Genomic DNA, 10000 nt, shown 5'->3' on the forward strand with positions numbered 1-10000 from the left:
TCCAAGAAATCATGGAAATCATTCGTCTTTCCGTTGCTGGTGATGGTGATCATATCTGCAAAATTCATCTGCTACTTCAGGTAATTTGTAGCTTGTTTTCCATCTTCCTTTTAATCTATTTCAACATTTGACAAGCAATTGTAATTGCTGTCTTTTAAGGAAAAGCAAGCGCCTGTGGAAATGGAAATTATTTTCTTCTAAATTTACTGGCATCTATCCTCTCCTTACGAACGTAACCCCATCTTTTTATGGGCTCAGTAGCTCGATCTTCAGTATGTATGGTTGCATGTATGTATGCATATGGTCTGAAACGTATTTCCTTTTTTGCCATTTAATGCTTTCAGGAAAGAAAAAACCAGCGAGCTGATCACCCTCAACCAAGTCAAAGCAGAGAGCAACATAACTGACATCGACGAAGAACATTCTCGCCAGAAGCGTTTCCTCTTCTTCACTTCGGACAGGAGACTGGCGCTGCCTACCGGAACGTCGCTGAACTTAGGATTAGATCTCAATATGAACGCTTTAAGGAACGGTCCAATAGGCTATACGGCATCGGTAACTTTCGGATACCATTTCTCTAGTAAGTAATGATGTGTAGGTTTTCACTCACCTTTTATCTTTCTCCTGTACACGAGCTTCCATAACGTATTTGCCTTATGTCCTCCATGTCAGGTCAATAATCCAACTATCATATACTTCCATGGAAGGTAGTCCCTCATGATTACAAACACCAGTAAGCTATAATATGCATTTATATTTTTACACATGTCTATAACCACATATAACATGTCTCCATTAAGCACACTCTGTACTATAGTAATAAAGGTGACGACACAAAGAATCAGCTCACCTGACCATTATTATTTTGCCCTACTTTAATGACCACTGACTCCTGCAGAGAGATTTCACAGAAACGACATGACCTGACTTTCTCTTCAGTTTCGACGGATGATCTCGGTTTTACTTCAGACGAAAACCCGTGGTTCGTGCTGCCGTTTTTCTATTTCAATGGCGGAGGTCCAGGTGACAGCGACCATGTGCCCGGGGTCAATTTGGCCGGAGGTGACAGGTGAGGCCATGTCATGGCTAAGACGTTACAGTAGCGATGTCTTCTTAGCTAACTGTACATTCAGTTATAAAATGTGGTGACTTTCCTCGAGTTTCGAGTTCCATTTTCGCATGAAAGAAACAACCAAATACTTACATTAAAAGAATAATGGTACACAAGCCGATATTTTTTAAACTGTCATAGTGACTGTTTCAGTAATGTAGACGACCTAGTGACAATTAGATAATTAATGTGAGAATTCCTGTTGTAACAACAACAAATTTCTTTGCTTTCACTGTAAAATGTGTAATATTTTTTTTACATAAGGTAATCTAATGATCAAGCAAATAAATGCCACTGGCGATAGACTTAGTTTATATAACAGGCAATTTTATCATAACAGAGTTGGGATGTTTCAAGCGATCGAGGACATGATCGAGACTATCGGCCTCCTTGGGAGGCCCTGCGTCCAGAGGGCCATTTGCGAGATCTTCCAAGGGCCTCTAAGAGATCATGGGTTTTTCGGCGAAGTTCTGAAACTCTTCTTCAGGTAACTGAATTTTCCCTTTGAGTGAATCCTAAGGTGACCTTAATGAGAGATCAGGTGTGTGAGCGTCTTTTAACTTACAGCGACATCATCCACTTTAGCCTCGACTGTTCGAGTGTTCTGCATTGGCAATGTTTTATACCATGATGGCTTCATGATTTAAACACTAACTCTTAACAGCGCGAAAATCCCATTTGGCAATAAAAATGTCTTCATTCATTTTTCCTCTGAATCCTTGATTCATAAAAAAAGTGTAATCTATTTTATTAGAGAAACGGAAATTCGGAGATCACTGACTAATACAAGAAGCAGAATAGGAGATTATCGCCAGTAGAATATATGCGAACACTACAAATTTCAAGTTTCTTTTGAACCCTGTTTGAGAAATATATTAACTCCAGGACTAAAGTTATGTTGCTGTTTAATTAACACGTTCCACGAGTTCCATAGTTTTTCTGTCAAGGTCAAGTAACTCTATGTTAGGAATATAAATTGCGCTGTAGAATATAGATGCAAGCCTAGAGGTTGCTTACGTCGTCTTTTACTCGGTTACACAATGGAGAGAGAGAGAGAGAGAGAGAGAGAGAGAGAGAGAGAGAGAGAGAGAGAGAGAGAGAGAGAACTGTTCACGTCGCCGAAATGTTTGTAAAAGATATATAATTTACTTCCAGATCTATATCATCATCTGCATAATAAAATCACATTTCTTTAACGATACATTTTTAACTTGGAATACACAAAGAACACTGATCTGTACTTGAGACATGCTTTCCTTCTCTCATTTTCAGTGTGAGTCGAGCTGCCTATGCTGAGGTGCGTCTAGCCGATTACTTAGCGGCCGAGAAAGCGGGAAAGGAAACCGGAGACTGTTCCTTTTATCACCAGCTCTGTCTTCACTCGCTATTCTCCAACGGCACCGCTAATCCGCCCAAGTTGATGTGAGTTGACGAGGAAACAATGTGAACGTTCTTGTTTGGAAGCTGCTGCAGATTGCAAAGACCAACCGATATCGGTCATTAATGGCGGTTTACATTAAATACCCATCAGTCTATCCGAGGTACACGAAGCGATCTTGATACTTAGTCTTTGAAAAGTAGATGATCGGTGCCGTAATTAAGGAATATATCCTATGTGGAGGGTATAGGGCAGTCTGTTTTCAGTTCTGAAATGTAAATGCAACTGAATGATTGCGACTTCTGCCTTGAAACACGGTCAGTTTCTTCCCATGACAAAGGGGTAATATTCCCAAACTGTTAATATTCGCATAAAAAAATCGCATTTAATATTATTTAAAAACTGCGTGAAAAAGTTATACACTAACGATGTGCTCTAGTAATAACCATCTTTAACACACCGGCCTATTTTCATTAATACAAGAATATTCTTTTAATACATAACTTATCAGGAGCATTGGTGAGAAAACTTATTGATTGATAAACTTTGCCGCGGACGTTGCAGAAAAAAAAAAGATCTCGCTCTGAATACAGTAGCTAATACGTACACGAAACACTTGTATTAACTAATTCAGTGAACATGGAGTCCAACACAGGCTGCTGCGTGACGAGAGTGGATAATGACAAAGATTAAGTCCGAGCATCAGTGTTGGTTAACACTTATACATTTTACACTATACGGTTTGTTACGTTGCAAATCCTCTGATGCATCAAAATGAACTGCATAGTGCGACGGTTCGCGTAAATTTAATTTAAAGTTTACTCTTACCCTAAATGTTTTTGTGTGGAAGAAGAAGAAGAAGAAGAAGAAGAAGAAGAAGAAGAAGAAAAAAGATTTGGTCATGAAACACAAAACCCCTGGTGGTGAGAAATCCCTATCTGATCCTTGACCTATATGTGTGACCTTGACATAGACCCTGACTATTATATCCACTAAATACAATATTGAATGTATAGATCGATGCTCTCTCTCATGTCTGCGTATATATATTTATACATATGTATAACTGCATCACGAAAGTTTGGAACGTGATAAATCCATAAATAAAGGTATAAGCCACGAAGGAAAAATAAACAACGGAGTCGAAAGATCTTGTAGAAACTCCGTTGTTTATTCTTCCTTCGTGGCTTATACCTTTATTTATATATACACACATATATATATATGTATATATTATATATATATAAATATATATATCTATAATAATATATATACATATATATATAGATATGATATATATATAGAATATATATATATATATATATATATATATATATATATATGTTGTATATATATATAGAATATATATGGAGATATATATATTACATATATCTATAGATATATATATATATATATATATATATATATATATATATATATATATCATATATCTATATGTATGTATATATATATAGAATCAACTGGTCACTTTATGTTACTGTAATAACCACAATAAGAGCGAAGAATTTGAGAGGTTCAAAGTGTATTGTGGCTATTACAATTTGTACAATTGCAGTGTGTATTCGTACAAAGAACAACAGGGCCACATTTAACATGATAGTATTTAATGGAGACTTATGCACAAAAGCTAAAAGCTTTTTACGGACGATGGAGACAGATTAGTCTTTGAAAGCTTGTAACTTTTCTGAGTAAAATCTCCGTCAGATAACATCATATTTACATGAGGTCCTGTCAATAAATACATACATCAAAATCTTAATTTTTAAAAATATTCAAATTAAAGTTATCAAAGAGAAAAATAAAGAAAAAAAAAACTAACTTCAGAGGACAGACTTTTCGAGACCCGATAAGTTAACATGTTTTCGAATGGTACCAACCAATTTATCATCCTTTTTCCTTATTTCTAGACCCGTAGAGGACGAGGTGGAGGGGAAGGAGAACAAAGACGAGTTGTCGCGAACGAAGAGGTTCGTCTACTTCACGCGGGACAGACGAATCCGATTCCCACCGGATTCCCTCTTTGTCGTCATCCCGACAGTCAGTGTTCCGTTAAGAGGGAACATCCCAACCGGTCTCAAAGCGCCAGTACTGCAGGTCTCGGTTCCACTGAAACGTAAGTGGTAATTCTGACGTGATCAAGGTTTTCCCTTCTCTCTCCTATTTCATTTATTTATTTATTTATTTTTAATGCGATCGAAAGTCATCATTCTCAACATCCAAAGTTGACCATAGAATGTCGGTTGAAGACTGGAAAATCACTCAAATTATGCATATAGTGCCGACTTGTATTTCATGACATAGTACGCAAAACACAAGCAAACGTGCATGCAGTGCATTCATTCACAGTGACTTTGTTGCTATTGAAGAATCGGGCGGGCTTGCGATCTAGTAATAGTAATACATCCATGTATATATACGTATATAAACACAGATACATAAATCTTCCCCAGTTACCAGCTCATTAATAAATCCTGCCATTTATCCCGTCACTCTGCAGTCGTTCTTGACAGTCTGGGACTGACAACCGAGGAACATCCGTTTGGGATTTGGTCAATCTTCGACGACGAGTTTGGCCCGGAAGCAGATATCCCAAGGAGGAAGAGACACGTCCGTAATAAAAGATCCGATTCCAGATTTCCTGGGGGCGACAGGTAAGATTTGCCCAGTTTCACGGCTGGAATCACTTCCCTTTTATCCAGCTCTAAGCTTTAACAGGGCACTTGGTTGGTTGGCAAGGGTCACCGACCTCTACCCTTAATAAAATGAGAGCAGTGCAAAAAGTGGAAACTTCCTAAATTACTGCAATATTTTTGTTTGATTTCTGTTGTCAAATCGTTAATCAAACAAGACACACCGGCCATAGTTAGTTCACATCCTGCAGTAGGCCTTCAGCTTATACAAATAAGGAAGATAGGAAGTTTTTTAGACAGATGGCTATTGTGAGTTGCAATAATTAGGAAGGGAATGAAAACAATATCATTGAATGAATAAGAATTGTCTGTACTCAGATCATTCATCACTCATCTTCTTTAACACTGTAGTCTTCTAAATTTACAACTCGACATCGAAAACCAAATTTTGCAGAGAAATGTTATACTCGATCGTGGAGGACGCCATACAACGGCAGGTGTGGAGGGGAAGGCGTGTCTGCTTCGGGCCATCTGTGAAATGTTTCAGTATCCTTTGGATAACCACGGATTCTTCGGCGAGTTCTTGGAACTCTTCTTCAGGTATGTAATTGTAGGAATGTAACGATAATGCAGTATCTCTCTCTCTCTCTCTCTCTCTCTCTCTCTCTCTGTTAATCTATATACTTACGAGTGCGCAAATGGGACGAACTCACTAAATATTACTTTGGTGGTGATATAAATATTCAGGTAGGTTGCAGAAGGTGGAACCTGCAGAAAGAATACCAATCAGATAAGATAGAACGATAAAAGAATCGGACTTTTTATGCAAGATGAATTTGCAACATATTCCGAGAGTTGAATGCTAATGAAAAAAATTGCTGCATAACGATATGGTAAACGACAAACCAATATAAAATATCAGTTTGAAATTTCATTGGCTGAGCAGTAATACGGATTATTATTTTTTTTAATGAACTCGAATGAAAATCACAGGGTAATTCATTACATCAGTCGAGGTTTGGTCAAGCAGAGGTTAATTGAGACACTGATCCTTGATCAAAGAAAGGATTACTCGATGAAACACTGCTGATCATGGTGTGCGTGCAAGTCTCGTCCCTACCATACTCTATGCGACTACCATTCCATTCACCTTTCACAAATATAGATAACACTGTACCGAAATGTACCTCGTCCGTTAAAGCAGCACTTTTACACGCCTTTCCAGCGCTAGCCTGGCACCAGACGCAGAAAAGAGGCTTCCAGAATACGTAGCAGCCGAGAGAGCTGGAAAAACCACTGGAAAGTGTTTCGCTTACCACGACGACTGTCCTTACTCGCTCTTCACGAACCCAATGGACTCTAGTATTATGTAAGTGTCTCATGGTTTTTGTGAATCGTCCCTATCTTTGGTTCGAGAGTTTCGTCAAATTATGGTGGAGAATTATGCGCATATAGTGATGAGTTGTATAATCACAGTATCTTTTTCTAATCTTGTTATTATCACTGACTTTCATTGGTGGCTAATAGGACCCATTTTGGAATGACGTTTCCAGCTCTTTCCTTCACTAATCCTCGTTCTGTCTTCCTGACAAATCCTTTCACGACAACCTTCTCTTAACAGGGACGAAGAGGAGATGAAGAAGGACTTCTCTGAAGAACGAAGGCAGGAGTCGGAAAGACAGTCTCTCCTGAATCCTTCGAACCTGGTCGCGGTTCTCATCGAGTATTTAGAGAGGTGGCTATAGAAGCAAGAGTAACTCTCTCTCTCTCCCTCCTCTTAGTCGGTTTACACAAGACCTGTTACTTTCTTTCACACCCTCAAAAGGCTGGTTTAATGTAAACCAACCAACCACTACTGGCTTTCTCTTATATCGCAAGCTGTGATAATATGAACTAATATTTTGACTAGCATCATATTCCTAATCTTAAAAGTGCAATATCATACGGACAATTACTGCAAAGAAAATAAGACACTACAATTTTCGGAAAAAAAGGGTGGATATTCTCCCATGTGAATTTAGAGGGCTGACGTTAATCAGGCATTTAGTTTCTTGAAAAACTGCTGGCGATAAGTCTATTAAAACAAAATATCACAATATGATATAACTGGCTTTATTTCAGTCAAAAAATCATTAACATAAAGGAAATTTTGGGAATTTTCGAGGCTTTCGCATATGGAAGTGCAAAATTATTTTTCCAGTCACTTGATCACTTCACAACTTGAGATATTATTAAGTACATAAAAAAGTAGTTTTATTTATAGCGAGGAATTTATCGTAAATCTGCCATATTTTTCAGAACATATCTAACTACTTCATTGTTTTCATATCATATCACTTTATTTTAAATAAGCTCAGGAGACCATTTAGCAGAGGCTTATTGCTACCTTCGTGCAGAAAGTTCCTGGGGTATTTCTAATATTTCCTAATGCTGTAACAGGTCTTCGTTCTCGTCAGATATTCACATACACGGATTAAGCATTTTCATTCAAGGGAATAATATTGAGAACGTCGCATTTGTTGATGGGAATGTATTCTCAGAAAAAATGTGAAACGAACATAGATACAGCATATAAATATATATATTATATGTTATATATACGTTTATTTATATAAGTACAGACACATATGCATATAAATAAAATACCTTTGGACAATGAGGCTTGAAATGTTCACCCGTGACATCACTCTTGTGTTCTCATTCTTGCTTTATATATATTTATATATATAATATATATATATATATATATATATATGTATATATATACATATGTATGTATGTATATATACGTGTATATACATACATATATATATACATTATATACTATATATATAGATATGCATACATACATTTATATGTATACATAGATATGTATATATAAACACAAATATATATTTGTTTATTTACAACTGTTCTTTCGTGAGAGGCATTACTGAGATTATATAATGTTGTGAAGTAAAGAATTATTATAGAATGATGAGTATTTTCATTTTTCCTTCTGTAGAAAAAAAAAAAATTTCTGCCACGTCAACACCGACGATAAACACGGCCAATGAATATATATCTCTCTCTCTCTCTATATATATGCCAATTGAGATCTTTATTAGCAATTTGATTATATTTCGAAATTTAATTTTTTTGCCATTATAAAGGAAAATGAATTTGAATAGTTATATAGATAGTGTGACCTGCCATTTGTGTTAGTGTAAGACTAGTATTCTGAATCCAAGTAAGTCACAGGTAAAAGAAATTACAGAAAAAAAGTCAAAAGGGCTTCACCCTTTGCCGCGTGCTTAGTACGAGCCTATTGGGGATTACCGTAAAAGCATAAACAAAAGACTAAATTAATGAGACTTTTTTTCCTAGCCAAAATTATGACTTTTTTTCCTTTGCCTTTTTTTCTGAGACTTTATTACCGGCCACTTGTCTTCTACCAATGTTGTTATGAGTACCACCCTATAACATATTGAACTTTTATTTCCTTATGGACGTCAGGCTTCCAGTGGAAAGAGTATCCTTCACTCACTATAACAAGTCATTGTGGCCGTTACAGTACACAGCTACGTAGGGCTGGTTCATGGAAAAAGTTAACTCTTTTCCCCGTTGGAGTTGTGGGTGTTACACGAGTACAATCTTCCTCCTTTCCTTATATAGTGTGCGCAACAGATCTTGAGAGAGAGAGAGAGAGAGAGAGAGAGAGAGAGAGAGAGAGAGAGAGAGAGAGAGAGAGAGAGAGGTTCTTGGGCATCTGATACTCATAATGCACCTGTCTGAGTGCTCAACGCATATAACTGTTGAGGAAGTAGCAGCTAATATTCCAAATTTTAACACTAGACGCGCTTGAACAAAATTTGACACCCAGATCATTTAAATGGGCGACATTCGATCATCTGCCCAAAATGCCTTGCCAATGTTTATTGACGTTCGGTTAGAAATGAGTCTGCTTAGGCATACAAACCGGCTCCAGGGCCGTTTTGGTATATGTATTTTAGGCATCTTATATTTGATAAACAACTGCCAGTGTCTTGCATATCAGTTCCCGCCCTTAGGAGTTAGGGATAAAAACCTTCGATCCGCATTTTGACTAAATGTCTCTAAAAGAGAGAGAGAGAAAAAAAAAAGAAATAAAAATGAAGTTATCAGCTAAAACGTTTGTTATTATTATTGTTTTTGTTTCTGGCGGTAATAATACTTATGTCTGTTCCTGTTACGGAGACTCGAGCTATGAAAACAAAGTGTTGTTTGCGAATGAGCCTCTACGACTTGCTGAAGTCAGAGGAGGTTATTCCCAAGTATAGCGATCTGCCAACAACTTCTCTACGAACTGAAGGCCACGGATCGGTATTCATTACATTCGGATGTGAACTAAAGTATTGGAATATATTATCCCTCTTCAAGCTAGGAGTGATGATTTTGGTTTACTTACGAATTCGTGTCTTTATCATCATAACTATAAATGTATCCCAAAATTAAAGAATAATAATAAAAAGGACTTAAATCTTTATGGATGTATTGCGTCTTAAAATGGTTACTAACAAAAACATAAACGACTGACACTCTACATGGACCTGTCTTACGTAAAAGTTTCTCGAAAATCTGAGAACGATTCTGGATGCAACTTCATCACAACTAGAATTTCTAGGCATTCATAATGGAACGTGGTCGACCCTCTGAAAACATAAGGCTGTCCAATTCACAAATAAGCGAGAGGATACACACACGGATGAAACAAGATTCAAGCCAAATAATGGAAGTGTTCTAAATTTAAATCTTATTTTGTGAGAATTCCATGCCTTCATAATTAAAAACTTTGTAGATAAACATAAGCAAAACCATCAATATATTCAGTTTTTCGACTGT

General features: G+C 36.9%; 1 protein-coding gene across 2 annotated transcripts in view; it reads left to right on the forward strand.

Moving 5' to 3' along the window:
* The window catches only part of LOC135198528 (uncharacterized), a 9709-nt gene extending 3208 nt beyond the window's left edge, over nt 1-6501 (forward strand). Inside the window, exons 2-10 of one of the 2 annotated variants that reach the window (XM_064226188.1) lie at nt 1-80; nt 345-580; nt 940-1069; nt 1452-1598; nt 2384-2533; nt 4418-4623; nt 5008-5161; nt 5595-5740; nt 6366-6501. The exon at nt 1-80 is cut by the window's left edge and continues 11 nt beyond it. In XM_064226188.1, the coding sequence (XP_064082258.1) occupies nt 1-80; nt 345-580; nt 940-1069; nt 1452-1598; nt 2384-2533; nt 4418-4623; nt 5008-5161; nt 5595-5740; nt 6366-6412 (1296 nt within the window). In that variant the 3' untranslated portion in view covers nt 6413-6501. The remainder of the gene's footprint in view (nt 81-344; nt 581-939; nt 1070-1451; nt 1599-2383; nt 2534-4417; nt 4624-5007; nt 5162-5594; nt 5741-6365) is intronic. The other variant, XM_064226189.1, reaches the window with a different exon arrangement.
* Nucleotides 6502-10000: the final 3499 nt, after the last annotated feature.

This window comes from Macrobrachium nipponense, chromosome 22 (genome assembly GCF_015104395.2).
Source record: "Macrobrachium nipponense isolate FS-2020 chromosome 22, ASM1510439v2, whole genome shotgun sequence".
NCBI lineage: Eukaryota > Metazoa > Arthropoda > Malacostraca > Decapoda > Palaemonidae > Macrobrachium > Macrobrachium nipponense.